The sequence below is a fragment of the Protopterus annectens genome, chromosome 14.part0 (assembly GCF_019279795.1).
Source record: "Protopterus annectens isolate FY-2018-M chromosome 14.part0, PAN1.0, whole genome shotgun sequence".
In the NCBI taxonomy this organism is placed as follows: Eukaryota; Metazoa; Chordata; order Ceratodontiformes; family Protopteridae; genus Protopterus; species Protopterus annectens.
Window position 1 is genome coordinate 807,906,634 of NC_056748.1, and position 21,461 is coordinate 807,928,094.

General features: G+C 41.4%; 1 protein-coding gene across 3 annotated transcripts in view; it reads left to right on the forward strand.

Annotated features, from left to right (window-relative positions):
• Nucleotides 1–12,005, forward strand: part of SFXN2 (sideroflexin 2) — a 666,316-nt gene extending 654,311 nt beyond the window's left edge. For all 3 annotated transcript variants that reach the window (XM_044056549.1, XM_044056546.1, XM_044056548.1), the window contains one exon: nt 11,020–12,005. In XM_044056549.1, the coding sequence (XP_043912484.1) occupies nt 11,020–11,049 (30 nt within the window). In that variant the 3' untranslated portion in view covers nt 11,050–12,005. The remainder of the gene's footprint in view (nt 1–11,019) is intronic.
• Nucleotides 12,006–21,461: the final 9,456 nt, after the last annotated feature.

A 21,461-nucleotide genomic window follows, 5' to 3' on the forward strand; every position in this document is an offset into this window, starting at 1 on the left:
GTCTCCTGAACCTGAATGACTTCTTCGAATCAGTCTCCAGAGCTGTGGACAAGGGTAAGACGGTCCACACAGCCTATCTGGACCTCGCCAAGGCCTTTGACACCATCCCCCACTCTGGAATCATAGATAAACTTACTAAGCTGGGCATAAATCCATACGTCACTTGATGGGTTGCCAACTGGCTTACTGACAGAACCGGACTGTAAAAGTAGCCGACTCCAAATCCAGCTCCAGACAAGTGACAATTGGAGTACCTCAGGGTTCAGTCCTGGGACCGCTCTTGTTTGGCATCTACTTCTCTGAAGTACAGGCCAACACTAAGGGACTCTGGCTAAAAAAGTTTGCAGATGACTGCAAACTGGGAGCCATTATTGAATCCCCAAATGATGTGGATATTCTACAAAAGGGCCTTACAGAAACTGATGCTTGGTGCCAGAGTCATGGGCTCAAGCTTAATGCCAAGAAATGTATGGTTATCCCCTTTGGGAAAAAAACATGTACCCATGAATTACCACATAGGTGGCAGTACACTAAACACTGAAAATGTAATGAGAGACTTAGGGACACAGGTTGACAGTGGTCTCACCATCATAACCACATTGCCACAACAGTCAGGAAATCATTCTATATGGCACACTTCATCACTAAGGGCTTTTCATCCAGAAATAAGGAAGTCATTGTCCCACTGTACTCATCCCTCATGTCCCACTGTACTCATCCCTCATTAGACCCATTATAGAGTACAATGCCCCATTTGGTATGTTCCTCACAAGACATCTGCAACAGCTGGAAAGGCCACAGAAATACCTCACAAAAAGAATCACAGGCCTAAAGCAGATGCCCTATGCTGACCATCTAAAAAAAACTCCAGCTATACACTGTAGCATATCGTCTACTCAGAGGCGATCTCTGTTTAACATACAAGGCCATGTCAAACCCTGAGCTGTTGGACATGCTCCACTTAAAGAAATCCCAATCCCTCAGAGTCACATGCTCCAGGGATCTAAACCTTGTCATCACAATGAACAAAAGATGCTGGGAGGATAGGTTCCTGACCCAGAGACTCCCCATACCCTGGAATAGACTGCCCATACATGTCAAGCAGAGTGCCTCCTTGGCCCTCTTCAAAAGGAACCTTGATGATTGGATGGGAGATAGGAAATTCACCCCAGGGATCATGTCAGTCGCCCTGCTAGACAGGGGTCCAGGGAAGTAAATGTTGTGGAAAGAAATATCCAGGGAATTGTTATGGCTAGGCTTGTATAGGCCCTAGGGTACCCCCCTAGATTGACAACAAAAGTTAAGCCAGTTGTTAAAATCGATCATTTTCTGTTGGTAGTGTAGAATCATTCTTGGAGAAGGCAGTATGCTGTTCAGTGCTAGGCTCATACCTGCCTGATGCACATACTCAGTGAGCTCACTCACATCTCGCTTCATTTAGTCAAGGGAGGTACATCTTCCTAGAGAAAATAGAGAGAAAGCGCTTTTGAAGTGATCATGAATAGAAATCTATGGCGGGTAGTTAAGGTGGAGTGAGGCAGGGCTACCCATTACTTATCAAACCTTTTTTAGAGGAGATGGAGGTTTCTGCACAGAGAATTAAGAAATGCTTGAGGGTGAAAAGGGGAAGGGAAGGTTTTATGTGTTCATTCACTTCTTGGATGATTGTGAGTCATTAGGGAAAAGTATTGAGTGGGTCATTTTGGGAGATATCAGAGGAAATTTGGAAGCTTAAGTAGTGAAGCCAGTGTGTAGTGTAAATAAGATTCTTATTAAAGTGGGAATGGGGAAAGAAGGGGGAATGCAACCACTGAGAGGCAGAAAGGCATAGTATTTAGGTGTGTATTTATTTGGAAAACTACATGAGATAGTGAAGATGTATTACAGTGGAATGGATGAAGACTGAAGGAGATAATAGGGAGGCAGGGTCATAGGAATACTGAGTGTAAGCCTAAAGGCTATTAAAATGATATTGTCCATGATATTATTCTTAATGTAGTTTACATTATAAATATAGCATAAAATTGCATTTATGTAATACACTCATGAGCAAGGCATTTGCCAAACAGCACGTAACAACTGAACAAATTAGAAAGATTTTAAACAGGTCCCATGGTTGTAGCATAGACAGAAAAAATGGATAAACAAAAGAAAAGGCAGAGTGTGTTACAATGAGCAGATGAAATAATGACAGTTGGGGTTGCTCAGGTGTTAGTCCTGAAACTGATCCTTTTCAGAAGGAAAATATTTTGTTACAGTATTGTCAAATAATGCTAATTGGTGGGTTTAAGTGAAGATGTAGAACAGATGAGACTAGACTTAGCAGGATTATAGGATTGGTCCTTGTTATATCTGATACAGATTAATGCATCTCAGAAGCAAAAACACAGAACACTCCTTTACTGTGATTTTTTTCATTAGGAGGACTGGGATTATTCATCTGGTGGCAGTAGGTGTTTATCTGGTCTGTCTGAGCTGGGAAGCACACAGAAAGGCTCTAAGTATTTTTTGTGACTGTACCTTAACAGTTTCAAAAACTGTATTGTCTGCTGCTGCTTTAAGTAGTTAATTGCACTGTATTACATTGCATCTTTTAGTTGTAGGAGTGTTGTAGATGGTTTGTGTTGTCTTGTGGGCTCAACCAGCCATTCTACATTAAGAAGGTGTTTTTCTGCACCCTTGTGGAAGCAGTGTGCTGATGTATCCTGTGTGAGTTAAGGTTTGCTGATGGAAGGCTTATTGTGTGCTTTCCTGATTGGTAATTAGATTAAAACTTATTTCCGTTTGCTTGTATTTAAGCCTTGCATTTGTGTGGTGCTGCTGTATGTGCAGCTGTGGTCAGCAGTGCCCTTGTATAGATGCAAAAGTCTAGAAGCTCAGTTTTTCCCTAAACAGCTGTGAAACCCTTCCAAGCTTTTCTGCTATTCTAGGAGCAGCTCAGTTATGAACTGAGCAGCATTGCCTTATTGATCAACCTTGGCCCACAGAAAGTATAGGTCTCTCTTGTAGTCTTGGTGCTATCAGCACAGTCCTGTCAAATTAACCCATTCACTTCCCTAATAAAACATACAGTAAGAGCCTGCTGTCATGGACAGGCATTTTCCCATCATCTCTCTGGCCAGCTTCATAGACATGGGCATCCTGAGGCAATGTAACAAAACAAATACTTTATGTGAGAGATGTAGTTACACTATGAAATTGGTGGCAAGACTCTCATATAAAGAGAAAATGAAAGCCAGACAGGTTGTCAGCACACACACACACACACACACACACACACACACACACACACACACACACACACACACACAGTAAATCAGGACACAACACAAACTGACATATGCGAGGGTACTCACTGGAAACTTACCAAAAGATCAGAGGCCTCCCAAACAGAAGCCAGTTCTACACATAACAATGCAAAAAAAACAACCACAACACATAAACCACACATCAGTGTCTCAACAAAAAAGTCCATAAGGTGTAACACCACAAAACCTAATTTATTGGGGTTAGCTACCTGTCAGGTGCCAGGATCCCTCAAATCGCAAAAGCAGTCAAGCCACTCAGCCACAAGTACCAGTATGACTCCATCATAATCTATGTGGGGGTGAATGACGTGAGACGTACCTCACTGGACTATATGAAGAGAGACATAACTGAGCTCTCAGATTGTGTCACAGGAAGGTAAAAGCCTTGCTTTAAGCAGCATTCTGCCTTCTTCAAGGATGATGCCACAATACAAACAAAAAATTATCGACTTTGACAATTGTCTTAGCTTCTGGTGTCAATCCAAGGGGATCCAATATCTGTCAGCCTAGGAAGACATGGTGGACAAGCCACACTGCTTGACAGAGATGGTCAGCACCTGTGTCTTCTAGACTTTCAGATACTGGCAAAGGCATTAGCCACCCCTGTTGTGCCTTTTTTATGCAGTGTCAAAATAACCAACCTCCCAACATAACAAAATCATCTGTAGATAAACTCAAGGTACTGCTGCTTAATGCTAGGATTCTAAACAAGAAACTGCACTCCCTGGAAGCAGTCCTCACTTTGGAAGATGCTGTTGTCTGTGCAGTCACCAAGACATGGTTCAAAGGAGAGGATAAGTACATCTCAAGACTGGTCAAACAGTATGACTCTTGAGCTACTCCATGTCCAATTAACTATAGGTAAAGCCCCTTACCACATCATAGTTAGCTATAGGTTTCCCCATGATGAAACAAGAAAAGTATACCACATACCTAGACTTACTGGAGTTACTTGCCATATAGCCCAACACCTTACCCGTGGGTGATTTTAATTATCCTACCATCAATTGGGAAACGTACATATCCACAAACATGCTGGCTCAGAGGTACTTAGACTTGGCAATGCAAATGCTGTGGAGCTGCTAGTCAGCGCACCCACAATAGGCTGAAATGTCCTGGACATAGTACTCACTGACATGGGAGAGCATTGCACCCACCCCCCAGTGTGATCTCCTACCTGATAAGATCAGACCATAAGTCAGTCTTGTTCAGTGTAATTAAAAATCGTACTTAGCAGACTATCGATCGATATGGGGCAGGTCTTGTTACTACCTTTGGACAGTCACCATTCATTAGAAAGATTTTTTACGAGAGAGTGGAATAACTTTTCTGCAATATCTGATTTAGATTACATCTTTGAAAACAAATTAACTTTCACTTATAGAAAGGGAATGACCATTAAGAATATGCTGGAAAATGGCTTTAATGCTGAGTTCAGGAACAAGAATAACAAATCAAAGAAAGGGGTATTTAAGTGTGGCAGATGCAGTTATTGTACATACTTAGCTTGTGGGGATTATCTCTATCTGCAAGCCAGGGGTAAAAAGATTTTTTTGAACACCTTTTTAAATTGTGACACCAAAGGTATAATTTACATTGCCACTTGCAAAAAATGTGATGCATTCTATATAGGGAAAAGCGAAAGGAAGCTCAAGCAGGGAATTTACGAGCATGTATATGATATCAGAGTCAAGAACGAAAAAAATGCATTATGTAAACATGCTTTGAAATGTGGAACTGCAGGATATCAATTCTTTGTTTTGGAGGTAGTACCCACGAATCCTAGGGGAGGCATGTGGGAAACCCTTATAGAATATCGTGAGTTATACTGGCAAGTGGTTTTAGATGCAAGTAGAAATGTGGGGCTTAATGATATGGTGTCTTTAGCACCAGTCTTAAAACTGAGAGCTGCAAAACTTTAAACACACATGTTTTTTAGCTTTATGATTACATTTTGGTCAGTGAATATTATATTTAAAGTAACGAAACAGCTTCATTTTGTTACCTTATCTGATGACAAAAAACATATTGTTTAAGGGTTTAGTTTTTAAGAAACACCACCAGATGGTGCTAGACAACACATCAACAGCACCTATTATGTAGGTCTCACTGAACTGATATTAGCTTATTTTGTATAATGGTTTATTTGATGTTTTTAACATTTTTAAAAAAATTTTTTTTTAACAAAATCAAAAGACTGTACAGCCTTTTATGGATTTTTATATTTAATCCACTGTCTATGTTATTTGTTTACTGCTTTTTTATGTGTTGTGTATTTAAACAAAAGTTTCTTTAAGAAACAATTAAGGCAGGTGGAATCTGATTGGTGCTTTTGAATTTGTGTTTGTGTGGGGAAGCATAAAATGGATGTGTTTTATGACGGTTGTTATAGCTGATAAAGTTGAAGACGAAAACGTGAAGTTGATTGCGTTACTGTGATTTCTGTGTATGCGAAATATTAAACTGGTTTAGTTTTCCTCCTGGACCTGGATTTATTTGTGTTCGGTGACTGTGGTGGCTGTTTTGATTACTAGTTTTACTATCTACCACTTGCTGTATTTTGATTTCAATGTAATTAAAAGACCAGACCGAATCAAGCTCAAAAATGCTTAATAATTTTTCTAAGACAAATTATCTCTTACTAAGTGATGGTATAACAAGTTTCAAAGCTCTCTCGAATGCAGATAACATGGACTCCTATGCAGAAGTGTACACCAATGCCCTGTTCAACCACTTAAGCAGATGTATAGAATCGTCTGTACCTGACCGGATTAAAAACAAGCCTTGCCGAAAAAGCAAGCCACCCTGTTGGTTCCCTAGTATAAACAGGCTATACAACAAGAGAAAGATACTAATGTTCAAGAACAAGAGAGAACTGGCTCAGTAGAGGAAGAAATCCCTCTCTAGCTTAAGCAAACAAATTAGATATCTTGTCAAGTCCTCCAAAGCTAATTACAAAGCAAAAATAGCCTCCTTAGCTAAGGATAATCGCAAGGCATTCTTTAATTACGTCCGAAATCAAAAAGGGAATACCCAGCGATGCACTGAACTGGTTGTGGATGGCACCACCCATACTCAACCGGAGGTAATAGCCAACCTGCTACCTGACAGCTCTGAAGAAAACTTCACCCCACTGTCTTCTCCAGTCATCCCCAAAGTACCTGCCACCATTCCTCAGTCCGTTATCTCGAGAGCAGGTCATCTCACTATTCTCCAAGGCCAAAAACATGCCATCAGTGGGACCAGACAACATCCCAGGTTGCCCTTTAAACAACTTAAAACATGACCTAGCAGACCCACTTGCATCCCTGTTTAACCACAGCCTGAGAACGTGCTGTGTTCTGGCAGAATAGAAGACAGCAACGGTAATCCCCTCTGCACAAAGGAGGACCATCAACCAACCCTGGGAATTATAGGCCCATAATATTGACTAGCCTCATCTGTAAGGCCATGGAAAGAATCATTATGGACCTTATTAACAAGGATATAGGTAATCTCCAAACTCTGGACCCAATCCAGTTCAGATTTGTTAAAGGTAGGGCTTGCCTGTTAAACATGGTTGACTTCTTCAAGAAAGTCACCAAGGCCCTGGATGAGGGAAAGACCATGCATACCACCTATCTTGACCAAGCCAAGGCATTTGACTTAATCCCCACTCAGGTGAAACTCTCCCAATTCTGAATTAACCCCAACATTTCCAGATGAATAGACAGCTGGCTCAAAGACAGGACTCATGCTGTCAAAGTGGGTGACTTCACCTCTAGCAAAAGAGCAGTCACCAGTGGCATATCACTGGGTTCTGTGCTGGGCCCCTTACTGTTTGGAATTTATTTCTCAGAAGTCCAGCCAAACCTGGACAGCCTGTGGCTGATCCAAGTTCGCTGACGATTGCAAATTGGGGCAATCATTGAATCCACCAGTGATGTTAATATATTGTAGACAGGGTTGATACAGACAAATGATTGGTGCCAAAGCCGCAGATTAAAGCTAAATATAAAAAAATGCATTTTTGTTCCCTTTGGGAAAGCTGATATCCCTGCTAATTATATTATAGACAGATAGCACCCCCACTGAGTTTAGACCAAGTGGTACGTGATCTGGATACTCAGGTTGATAGCAATCTGAACTCTGACCACTGCATATCCACAGTAATAAGGAAATCCTTCTGTATGGCACATCTTGTAAGTAAAGGCATCGCATCAAGATCTAAGGATGTTGTAATTCCATTATACTTGGCTCTTATCAGAACAATAATTGAGTGCAATGCTACCTTTTGCATATACCTCACTAGACAACTGCAACAGTTGAAGAGACCACAGAGGTTTCACACCAAGAAGTTACAGGGTCCACAAAACAAAGTTGTATGCAATAAGACTGAAAGCCCTATCACTGTATTCTGTCTCCTACACTTTGCTAAGGGGTGACCTGTGCCTTGCTTACAAGGCAGTCACTGACCCGGTCCTGATGGAAATGCTATACATTTGTAAATCAAACTGCAGGAGGGTCATTTACTTCAGGGATCTTAACCTAGCCTCTGACATGAACAGGTCATGCTGGAGAGATAGATGCATCTCCCAGAGACTGCCACTTCCTGGAACAAGCTTTCAGTTCATGTGAAACAGAGAACCTCCCTAACCCGCTTCAGAAGCAACCTAGATCAATGGATGGGTGACTGTGAAGTCACTCCTGGGGTGGCGCCCATGTCTCTCCGGGACAGAGGGAAGTCATTGTTAACTACTGTAAACCCTTATGTCTGTGAACGTCACTCACCTAACCACTGACATATGGGGCAACTCAGGATAAATATGGCTAGGCTTGCAAGGGCTGTAGGGCTGTTAACCTAGTAACCTCTTATGAACCTAGGAAGAGTGGATAGTTGGAGGGGAAACCATAGTGACAGCAGATTATGAGAGACTTGTGGTAAGCTGATAAGGCCATATTTTGCTGAAGAAAGTCCCGCCCCTGGAGGTACATTGATCAGGGTAGCATCCAATGTGAGTATTGTATAGAGAATTCATCAAGGAGGCATTACTGGGATCAGGAGCACTGATCATTTGTAACCAGGCTCGTGAGATGGGCCCTACGTGTAACATGTTGGGTCTTCTGAAGAAGCATTGATGGAATCAGGAGGGTAGCACTGATCAGTTGTGACTAGGATTGTGAGGTGGACCCAGCGTGTAAAAGGATAGGTGCACTGAAGAACCATTGATGGGATCAACAGGATTGCACTGATTACTTGTGACCAGGCTTGTGAGATGGCCAGGGAGGCATTGACATGATCATGAACATATCACTGAGTAGCCATTACCAGGACCATGAGGTGGACTTGGAGTGTGACAGTGCAAGACTGCTGAGGAGTACAAAGCATATTAAGCTAAAAAAGACAATGTCACAGCAGGAAGGAAGGATGGTGGACTACTAGGATGTAAAGGAAGAGTCATCATCTGAAGAAAAATAACATTTATATCTTTCTAAGAACGCCATCTGTAGTACTTATGCAGTTCTGGAGATCGTATCATGTTAAGTATACAGATAGGACAGAGGCAGTTTTATGGAAGTTAGCACACATGGTGCATGATCTACACCAGAATACTCATGAAGAGAGAGAGAGAGAATAGAAAACTTTAATATGTTTGGTTTTAGAAATATTGCATCAGATTCAGTAAAGCCTACAATGTGTACACCATTCTGAGTGAACAGACAACACAGACATAACTCGCACCTTCCTTTTAATTTTAGTTCTCCTACTGATATTCTTGCTGCTTTAAATATTGACAGGGATTTATAAAGGTTACCACAAAGTGTAGACTATATGTACACTTAGTATAATTTTTCTGAGTAACTAAAAAGCACAAGAATGTGATAAGAATGTTCTTGAATACATATTGTGCACACTCAGTTTACACTTGGTGTAGGCTTTATTGAATCTGGCCCATTGACTATATGTTGGGGGTTAGACTTGACATAAACATTTTAAGTGCTATAGGGGACACCATCTTTCAAAACAGCAATGACTCAGAAAAAGTAGAAACAATTTTGGAAGTGTGAGGTGGTCATCTAATAGAAGCACAGGAAATAGTATTTTACATTGTTGTGGAAGGTTTACACTGCTGCCCTTGAAATATATTAGTGCTAAAAACAGTAGCAGAATTCAGGAGTAGTTGGAACAGTCATAATGCATTTCTTAGGAAGAGTGGGAAAAAGAGATAAGCTGTTGGTTAAGTAGGACTTGTAGCTTATTCAGCAAGTTAGAAACTTGGCACACAAGATGACAGTTGTCCTTATCTGCTGCCAGATTATTTTTTTCTGAATTAAAGTATTTTACTTTAGCTGTGAAGTTTGCCTTGCAGGGCACGTTCAAAATTTTTTTTTTATATATATTGTTTAATACTGAAGAAAAAGTTTCCTTTTGTATAAGATGAACATGTGACATGAGCAAATGCTTGTTTTCTTTTCCATTTGGTTATTTACTTATGCTAAACCATAATATTAGTTCCATGATTTCTTTGTTCTGTTGTGAAAGAACTCAAACCATACAGTGCAAGTTTAGACTTTCTTGATTTGGTCTTCACCTGTGTTTGTATTTGAAGCATTTGAGCTTTGGTCATCAGCTACTTGCAGGTGCTTCTCAGTATCTAAATTCCTTTTATGCCAGACCATCTGGCCACCTCTCTACTCCCAGCCTGGAGTCATCATCTTGAGGATTAGGTGGTAGGTGTAGTATCTATTCCAAGCTGGTTGTGGAGAAACGATTGAGATGTCTTGACAACAGGGTTCATCCTTTCCATTACATGTCTTGCCTTTACCACACCACTTTTTGACCTCCACCAGAGAGTAATATAGCCAGGAGTGATTCCATATCCTGTGTCACCAAAGTAGTCAGTCTCTTTGGGCGCTCAAACCTCCCCATCTTCCGCTGGACCTCTGTCTTTCCAAGTGGTTAATTGATCACAAATCATTGGTGCAAGGAGATACTCTGCCCCTATGCTGTTTGGCCAACACATTGTAGCTTCCTTTCAGAAAAGTGTAATATGAATTTTATAGTTTTAATAAGTGTAGAATTCATTTTTCAACATGTGCACAGTCCCACTTCTTCTATTTATATTTGCTTGTTTTATTATAGAATTCTAGCTGTTTTTTAAAGTATGTTATTATATTTCTTGTTTATGTATGCATGTTACTCCACCCTGAATGTTTGTTCTTTTTGGTGTTGTTTCATCTGTTTAAGTTAAGGGTTTTACGATTTGAATAATCTTCCATGTTTGCTGGTTAGAGGTACAAAAAAAGTACATGTGCCTCTAGCTACTTATGTATAAAATCATTGCATCAGCTAAGACATCACGTTATTCTTTTACTTTTTACCATAATCTATTTTAGTTGGTCATCAAGACTGAGTATTAGCCTGAGTTAATTTAGGCAGGCACAACAATGAACTGTATGTGGTTTAAACTGGGTTCTTTTGCGTTGAACTTTCATGATGAATGGAGTAATGCATGTGCAAATTCAACCGACGTGTAAACATACATTTTAAATTCAGGTTGTTATATTCTGCAGGCTATAGCAACTTCTTATTCAGAATAATACAAATTAAGTATTGAGTCTTTCAGTTTAAAATGTTGGTGATCTTTTAGTGGAAAGCATGTTTTGACACAATGTTAGCTGGTAATAATGCATACAATACAATTTTATTTTATGTTTTCTTCTTTAACAGTTCACTGGAAGTTTCAAAACTGGAGCCTGAACTAAGAGACAGAATTCTGGCCAGATATGGGGACAACGTTCAGTATGTCTACTTTAACAAGGGACTGTGAGCCTCTGCCTACAGTGATTTTGGAGGGGTTAGTTGCTGAAGGCTGTGGTTAACCTTTTTAAGCTGTGTGGGCATCTTTATTCTTATGTCCCCTTTGTCACATTCCCTAGTGGCATTTGGTTGAGTATGGCCATGCCATTTTAAAGGATCATAATGCTCCATTTTCAAGGACACTGCAAATAAATAATACAAAAAAGATACAGTTCTGATTACTTTGACCAGTTTCAACTAGAAGAGCTCAAGAATGTACTTTTGGAACTTTAGAAGGACCTCTTGATGAGTCTCTGACTGTATGCTGGCTACAGGCTTAGGGTTTTTTTTGCTCAGAACTCGTAGTTTGTGGTAAAAAGTGCCTTTTGTACAAAACTCAGTTTTACTAACTGGTTCTCAATTTCTACACAGTGTTTACCAACTGGGAAAAATCATTAACTATAATGAAAAATACACAGTGTTTGCGGTGTTTTCTCTGGAATCACCAGAGGTAATCTCATTTTTAAGGCTAATTCAGTGAATCACATAGGATATCAGGTGTTGGACCAGTAGAAAATGCATTGTCAAGCTGGCACTTCTTTAGTCTCAGTAGAAGAACATTGTGCTTTCCAGGTATACTTTTCAAGAGAATTTTATATTTAAGAATGTGTACAGAATTTTTAAGAAATTAAAGAACTGGCATGATTGACTTTTAAAATGTTATTTGAGGGAAGGAAGGTGACAGAAATGCACATAAGCCTAAAAACTATTCCTTGGGAGGCTGTTGAAACAGATACAAGACTAATGCACATCAGCGAGAGACAACATTGCAACTTTGGTTACAGCAGTCTTAAGGAACTGTTCCAGCCAGTGTCAAAACCCACACACTATGCTGTAAAATAAAACATCCCTCCCCACTTGTTTGTTTTTATTTATGCTCTTACTGTTTACATTTTCTTACGAAATAATGTAATGGTTTAAAGCAGGTATTAGAAAATAACAAATGAATATGGTCTTCATTGTTGCATAACTTTTATTAGCTTCATCCCTGCAGGTTCCTGTATGAAGACACAATGCTATTAGGGGACAGGTTGAAAGGGCACATACCCTTGTTGCCTTTGTGCAGTCTCCTAATAGTTTAGCTGTTTGGTACTACTGTCACAAGACAGTCACCTGAAGGATCTTGAACCACATGTATCTTCACCAAGAAAACTCAATAAAACAGAGATTATAGTATCAAATTTACATCTTTCTGTATTGTATAGTTTATTTAAAAAACTGGATAAACACATTTGCAAAATGTAAATACCTCTGTTAGAAGTTCCTCAACATCATGGTTCTTCATTGTTTTTCTTTACTAGTCATTGTAACAGTGTCCTTGTAAGAGGCTTGGATAAGAAGCTGTTCATTTTTGGGGACTTTTTGCACCACCCCTGTCACTTTCCTTCTGTGCATTACCTGATCTTCTTTTGCTTGTGTCAGCATGTAAGACAAAGACCTCACTTAAGCCCATTGTTCTTCATGTCAGCATTTCAGTTACCGGAATGGTTATTCATGGAATCCGTTGTTAAGGTTCCCCCTGCTGTGGTCCTTCCTTGTTATTCATGTCAAGATTCCAGTTACTAGAACTGTTATTTGTGGAATCAGTGGTTCATGTTCCCCCTGCTGTTGTCCTTCTCTCCAGTGGCATAGTGCAGATGTCTTTGGGCCTCCTAGATTATTTTTCATTGACCAATCCTGTTTGACCATTGATAGCATCAACATGAATTGCTTATTGCATGATTACTTGATAAAGTAAATCTGAGCATTCCAGAAAAGAGTAGAAGTATTCGACAAACATTCTGCAGTCAACATGTCATAGTCCTTCACTTAACTTTGACTTTCATGCCTGCTTCAGCGTCAGTACTGATATTGACTAGGCTGTGTCTTACTGGTCTATCCTAGACACTAATGAAGGCTAAGCAAAGGTTTTCATATGAACGGAAACAGACAAGCTTCCTTTTCCTCCCAAGACTCACAGCTGGAATCAGAGTCCTCCTCGCAAAAGAATCCAAGAAGGATGGCATGTATGTTGTGTTCCTTACCTACCCTTTCCTTTGCAGCTGATATATTCATCAAAGACCTATAATGTATGCAGCTGATCATTAAGTGATGTTCATGGCTAATACTTCTTAACAGCACTCTCTCTCCAGATGGATGGGTATTACGAAATTATTACCATGGATTACCTCACCTCTTGTCTTTCCAGGTCATCATTTAGGTCACTTAACACCACTCAGATTTATGCCCACTGGGCTGTAAGCTGAACAGAGCACTGCCATCAGAATGTAATTATCTCGTTAGTACAAAGTAGTTTACAAGCTGCTGCCACCTTAAGACAGTGCATTCAGTGCGGGGTGCAGATGTTCTTCATGTTTCACTGTTGCAGTCATCAATCCCTGCCAGGGTAGCCCTCGGCCAGTCCGAGTAACAGAGGCTTAGTATTTCTGCATCAGTTGCTGTCGCTTCAGTACTGAGGTCCGGTCATCAGTAGTATAAATTAAGGCAGCCGATGCCATTACGTCAGTCTTTCTTGCCTTGCAGCCCATAGCAGAAGCAGTTCACATGAGTGCTGGTCGGCCACTACCTGAGTTTCGTCTACCGAATTCAAGCTGAAGTCTTCTAAAGCTAATTACCCCGTTGGGGCTCCTTTTTTCTTGCACTAACCGATGTCAGAAAACGTTAATTGTCTCGCCTGTGGAAAGCAAATATCATATCACACTGAGATTTTCATTCTTACTGCGTCACTTGTTTAGGCCCAGACCATGACGTCCCACTTCTGTTCTTTGTTCAACACCAAAACTATCCATCGTCTGGCCCTTACTGTAGCTAGATGTTTTTGCTTACAGTCCTCGAACTCCGATATGACTTCGGTAAACCATCCGACAGCAGATCTTACAAAAAAGTGTAAAGATAAAGACAGAGACAGACTGCTCAGGTCCAAACCTACCGATGATGCCCCCATTAAGCTAGTTGTCAGTTCTCCAGTTCTCAGTGAAGCACTTTCGCAGCCCCTGATGCCCGCTTCTGTGGAATCACAGGCCGCTACCAAGACCCTTTCAGAGTCCAGTATACCCGCATGACTCTTCTTCAACTAAGGATCCTGAGGTTGTCTCTACCTTGGATGGGTCTGGAGCCGCTGAGCAGGCATCGGCTTCCAAGGAAGTCCTTCACACTACCAATTCCAGACACAAACTGACTGCTTTCACATCTACCTTACATTTGAAAACGACCGAGTTTCTTAGGCCCAGGTTACGAACCACACCCAAGAAACCGACGACCCAATCTCAGGCACCTGCTTCCTTGCCTCAGACTCAAATGCTTAAAATGGTGGAAGACCTTATCATGCTGATCAGGGGAAACCAGCCTACCCCCTCCAAAAGGAAAAGAGATTTATCACCTGTAGTTTTGTCTGAAGAAGATTCAGATGACTCTGATGCATCTGAATATGAAATAAACACGAAACCAAATAAAAACTGTCTCTCAAACGAAAAAATGAAAATGGACTGTCTCAGCCAAGGCACGGACTGTTTATTAATGTAAGCGCTTTCAGCCGAGAAATTACCCAGCCTTCTTCAGACAAATACTACACAACACACAACAGCCTATTTATATAGGCTTCAACACAAGGCAATTATAATGCAATTAATTAATTACAAGTTTAAAGAAAAAGTGAAATAGTATAAAAATGCATTTTAAAAATAAAAATGAAAATATAATGCAAATTAAAAACAAAACCTACCCAATGAACTCCCATGTTCTCATAGAAATACTAATATTTTTAAGAAATTTTCAACAAGTCTAAACCTTATGAATTTTAAATATTCACAAATAAATAAATAGCACGTTACCAAATATATAAATCATGTAAAACTTGTTGAAAAAGCATACATATAACATCCTAAAAGCTATTGCTGTATAAAACATTCATAATACCTTCATCTTTCAACTATCAGTGGCTTTGGTGATATAGCAACAATATCCAAATAAAATACAATTTATCATTTTTATCTAAGCAGTGCTTTTAACTTAAGAATGCATTTAATAGAGGCATAATCATTCAAACCTGGGGGCAAATGTGCAGATGGTCTAATTTGCCAAAACACCTCTTGTTCTTCCAGATATAACTGGCATGGGCCACCCCTAATATCATTTTTGACCTGGTGGACAACCATGAATAAAAAAGAGTGTTCTGGATATTCTACAATATGCCTAGCAAGTGCATTAGTTAAGTCCTTCCTACTTATGGCATACAAATGTTCATAAATTCTTTTCCTTAATTTCATCTCAGTTTTACCTATATAGAAGGAAGGACATTTCTCACACAAAGCAATATATACACCCCCCCCTGGTTTCACAATTATATTTCCCATTAATAAAATAAGTTTTCCTATTAATAGGAAAACTTATTTTATTAATGCAAAATATAATGGCAGTTATATGTATGCTTTTTCAACAAGTTTTACATGATTTATATATTTAGTAACTTGCTATTTATTTATTTGTGAATATTTAAAATTCATAAGGTTTAGACTTGTAAATTTCTTAAAAATATTAGTATTTCTATGAGAACTTGGGAGTTCATTGGGTAGGTTTTGTTTTTAATTTGCATTATATTTTCATTTTTATTTTTAAAATGCATTTTATACTATTTCACTTTTCCTTTAAACTTGTAATTAATTGCATTATAATTGCCTTGTGTTGAAGCCTATATAAATAGGCTGTTGTGTAGTATTTGTCTGAAGAAGGCTGGGTAATTTCTCGGCCAAAATCGCTTACATTAATAAACAGTCCGTGCCTTGGCTGAGACCGTCTGTTTTCATTTTTTTGCATCTGAATATGACGACTTGCAACCTGTCTCTACTTATTATGAGGATTCTGATGCAGAGGATTCCATTCCTTAATCCTCTCCCCCCAGAAGATTTTTTCCTTTGGGGAAACCCCTCACACCTTTAGGAAGCATTTCCAATGGGAGAGACAGGACTACCCTCAGTCTAAAAAGAGACCCTGGGAATTCTTAGATCTTACACAGCACAGACCCTTGGCCATCCCCCCAGTCCTGGATGTTGTGGAAGATGTTTTCCTGGAATCCAGCTTGACTCCTGACACTCTCCCTCCTGCACCCAGAAAACCAGATAGGTACTACAGAATCCCTGACTCCCACAAATTTCTTTTTAAAAATCCTACTGCTGACCCTGAGGTAATTTCTCAAGGGCCTAAAGGGATTAAAGCAACCTCTGCTAAGAATCCCACCCTCTCAGACAGGGATTCCCTAACACTAGACAGATGGGATAAAAAAGTATACACCTCAGCTACCCTTGCTATCCATGCACTAAATTGTCAATTCCATATGCTAAAATTTCAGCAGCATACCCTGGAACTCCTCAAACAAAAACAAATTCTTCCTTTCCTGCTTGTGCAGAGTCTAAAGAGTTACAAGAGTTAATGCATTCTGCAAGTCAAGTAACTAAACACACCTTGCACTGCGGTTTTGACATCCTAGAAGCTTCTTGCAGAGCACCAGTCACCGGATCTGTCATTAGAAGGCATGCATGGCTTAAGGAACAGCCCTTGCCAGACCATGTCAAATCTAAATTGTTGGATGCCCCCTTGCACAAAGACAACTTATTTGGCACTAAGGCAGAAGAGGCCTTAAAAAAGATGGAAGAAAAAGCAAAATCTATGCAGACAGTTAAAGATTTCTTACAGGTCCAGCCACCCAGGTTCAGCAGGCATTCTCCCACCAAGCACTGGTCCTTTCCTGCTCCCACTAAGCCAGTTCAGGCCAGACCTCGGGGAACCAGACCCCACCGACAACAGCCACAGGGAATACAGAGATCTAAGCAGTGGCCTACCTCCACTTCAAAACCAGGGAGTTCTTAGCCACTCCCTTATGGTAAGAACTCACAATGACTCACGTACCCCAATCCATCCCTCTGCCCACCTTCACTTACCCCTAGGAGAAAACCTTTCCTTTGATGCAAGCACCTGGGCCACCATTACCAACGACTGATGGGTTCTCAGCATAGTGTCCCAGGGATACAAATTTTCTTTCCACACCCTTTCAACCCCAAAAGGGTTCCCAGATCTTCCAACAAACCAATGGACAGAGGTGCAAAATGAAGTCCTTTCCCTGCTCTCTATGAGGGCAGTCGAGCTCGTTCCTGCAGAACAGAAAGGCCAAGGTTTCTACTCCAGACTTTTTCTGGTACCCAGAAAAGAGGGCACCTGGTGCCCATCCTTGATTTATCAATTCTGAATGCCTTCCTGGTGATCCCAGAATTCAAAATGCTCACCCTCCAGTAGCTCCTACCCATGCTACCCAAGGATGCTCGGCTAGCCACCCTCGATCTAAAGGAGGCCTACCTCCACATTCCTATCAGGGAAACATGCAGAAAATATCTCCGTTTCAGGGCAGGATCTCAGCACTTTCAGTTCTCTGTGCTTCCCTTTGGCTTATACACTGCTCCCAGAGTTTTCACAAAATGTGTGGCTCCGGCCATTGCCTTTTACAGACAAAGGAATATCCAGATTTACCCATACTTAGATGGCTGCCTAATTTGGTCGGACAGCCAGGAAAAGCTGCTAAGCATCTGGCCTTTGTAAAGTCCCTTCTAACCTCCCTAGGGAATACTGTCAACGAAAAGAAATCCAAACTGGTGCCCACCCAAAGGATTATATTCCTGGGAGCAAGCCTGGACACAGCATCCCAGATGGCATTCCTTACACCAGAAAAGCAAATTTTCCTGACAGCCTACTTCTTTCAAACAGCCGCCAGACCCCAGCTATCTACAAGGAAAATCCTCCAAGCTCTGGGGTTCATGGCATCTTGCATACTACTTGTTCCATATGCCAGACTGCATATGAGAAAACTTCAATGGTTCCTAAAAAGCCTTTGGTGTCAACACTCTCAAGACCTGGAGACTCCTATACCTATAATTCCTTGCCTCAGAAAAGATTTTCTTTGGTGGGGAACAGCACGCCACCACAACAGGGGACTACCTTTCTCACCACCCCACGCCACCCAGACCATCACCACAGACGCATCAGACTATGCCTGGGGTGCACACCTGGATGGCAGGTGCATACAGGGCCACTGGAGCCCACAGCATATCCCTCTGCACATCACCCTAAAAGAGTTGATTACTGTACAGTATGCCTTGATAGCTTTCAACCCCCTTCTCTCCCCAGGGGCTCTCCTCATCAAAACAGACAAACACTACTGTGATGTGGTATATCAACAAGCAGGGAGGAACTCGCTCCTACCCCTTATGCAGGCTGGCCATGACCCTTTGGCACACAGCCTCTGCCATGCAACTCCACCTGTTAGAACAATTCATACCAAGTTCTCTCAACTCTCTGGCAGACCAATTAAGCAGAAATCTTCTGGACCTCCACGAGTGGCAGCTCAACAAAAGAACCTTCACCCTAATAACTCAGAAATGGGGCACCCCAAGGGTCGACTTCTTTGTCTCCCACACCAACCATCAGCTCAGCAAATTCTGCACCAGGGAGCATCACCGCATGGCTTGGAAAGTGGATGCCTTGTCCTTCCCGTGGGTCAATCTATTGGTCTACGCCTTTCCTCCACTTCTCATCCCCAGGGTGCTGCTCAAAATAAGTAAGGAAAAACCAAGGACAATTCTTATAGTTCCAGACTGGCCTCACCAGCATTGGTACCCCTTGCTCTGCAGCCTGTCCCCACTGCTACCTTGGCATCTTCCTCAAATTCCAAACCTCCTAACCCAGAGGGAAGGGGAATTCATACATCCCCAATTTCAGACCCTCAATTTGGCAGCTTAGCTTATTCCCTGAACCCTGATAAATCTGCCAATCTCAGTAAAGAGGTTCTAGATGTTATACGTGAGGCCAAACGCCCTAGCACTAGAAAGTCTTACGCAGACAAATGGAAAAGGTTCTGGATTCAGGCTAAGGGAGCCAATACAACACAGCACTCCTTCCCTCTTATCTTGGATTACTTAGCTGACCTGCTGCACACTGGCCTCTTTTTTTCCGCTATTAAAATTCATGCCTTTGCTATCTCTGCTCATTTTCCCACAGAACAGCCCCTTTTCTCACACCCTCTAATCAAACAGTTCCTAAGAGGGGTTAGCAACTTGAGGCCATCCAGAAGACCACCAACCCCAGCTTGGGACCTTAACTTTGTGTTGGAAAAGCTCACCCTGCCTGCCCCCTTTGAACCAGCCTCCTCTGCAGAGCTAAATTTCTTCTCCTGGAAGACAGCTTTCTTTTTGGCCATCACTTCAGCCAGAAGAGTCTCCGAGCTGCAAGCACTCATGGCTATGGAAGCCTTCATCATCTTCCATGCTGAATGGTTATCCCTCAGGACTAACCCATTCTTCATGCCCAAGGTGGTGTCCATTGTGGCTCTCAACCAATCCATTCACTTGCCCACCTTTTTTCTTCATCCCCAGAACAAGGGGGAAAGGATCCTGCACTCTCTAGATGTGCACAGACAACTCAGATTGTATCTAGACAGGACTAAATCCTTCAGAAAGTGTGAACAAATGCTGGTTAGCTTTCCTACTGGGGCAGAAGGCAAAGCCATCTCCAAACAAACCATTTCCAAATGGATAGCACACTGCATCCATTTCTGTTACAAACAACATAGGAAGTCTCCCCCCAAGGGGGTAAGGACTCACTCCACCAGAGCAGCCTCCACCTCTGCAGCTTTCCTCAGAGGAGTCCCCACCAGGGACATCATGTAGGCTGCCACCTGGACATCTGTTCAAACACTACCATCTGCCTGTCTTCTCCAAATCCAGGGCAGGGTTTACCTCTGCAGTCTTGCAGGGCATTCTAGCCAGCCTCTAGTTTCCTTCACTGTCTCCACCCTTTTCCTCAGCTTTGGGAATCAACCCAATTGTGTTGACTGCAACAGTGAAAGACGAAGAACATAGTACAGTTGTGTACACTTACCATAAATGTAGATGTTCAAGTGTATTCACTGTTGCAGTCCTTGTTTCCCTCCCTCCATCCCCCTCTTTTCTCTTCTTCTTCTTACAAGGGACTTACTGGTATTTACTTTCTGCTGGTGGGGTTCTTCCACCAGAACCTGCCTCCAACTTGGGGGCTCCTGACAGGTTAGGGCAAGAAAAACTGATGTAATGGCGTCTGCTGCCTTACTTTATACTATTGACGAACTGGCATCAGTAGTGAAGCAACAGCAACCGACACAGAAATACTAGGCCTCTGGTATTCGGGCAGGATGAGGGCTACCCTGGCAGGGATAACCCAAATGTGATGACTGCAACAGTGAATACACTCGAACATCTACATTTATGGTAAGTGTACACAACTGTACTTTATGCCGGCTCTTTTTGCTCTCACCTAGATGTATCATGGAGAAATTGCATTCCCATCACCATCATCATAGTGACGTATCACCAGTTATATGTCCTTTGATTTATACTATTGCTTGTCCATCATCTTTAACATCAATACATCAAAACAGAGTACATCAAAGGAAAAGGTCTTTGAAAACCTTAATTGTATGAATCATATTGAAAGACATTTCTGAGTGGAATGCTGTTCCTCCTATCCCAGCTGTGTGTAGTTCCTCAAAAGTAACATACATGTAATTACATTTGTTTAAAGGCAGAAGGAGACACTAGATCAATTTGATGCCTTTTGAATTAATTTAATCTTTTTTCCAGCCTACGTTCCTCTTTTTCCCTTTCTCTAACAGGCACATGTACTCTTGAATGCCTCTGTAGTTTCCTTTTCCACCACCCAATGTAGTAGTCCCTTCCATGGGTACTGCCTTGTTCAAGATGAGCTCTTCACATCTCCCTCACATGATGTTCTGAATTAGCAGATATCTCTGTCCCTTTCTGCTTTCATCTGTTTACCTAAAATTCCCTCATTCCCCTTCCTACTCCCTTTCTGCAACTCCCATTTAACTTAAGCTTTTGATGCCTTCACCACCTTTGTTGCTGTTCTTTCTTTCTTCCCTCCACTGTGGTTCCGCCACCATCCTAGCCTCTCCTTTCTTCCTCTTACATGACCCATGTTTTGCTGTAACACCTAGGTGTATTATTTTCTAGCCACACTGTCTTCTCTGTTTGCCTCTTCTGAAGCCTAAGTCCATTGCCTTAGTACTCCGTTCCTGATTCATTATCATTACTTGCATACGTACTTAATTTGCTCCCAGTGATTTAACTCATATTCATCATCTCCAGTTTAATCCAGTTCACTCTGCAAAAAAAAACTCGTTCCCACTCTAAACCACGTAGCCACATTGTCACTGTTGACTAATGGCACTTTCACTGTCTCTCTCTTCCTTGATTTGGAACATATCTAGGATTTCATCC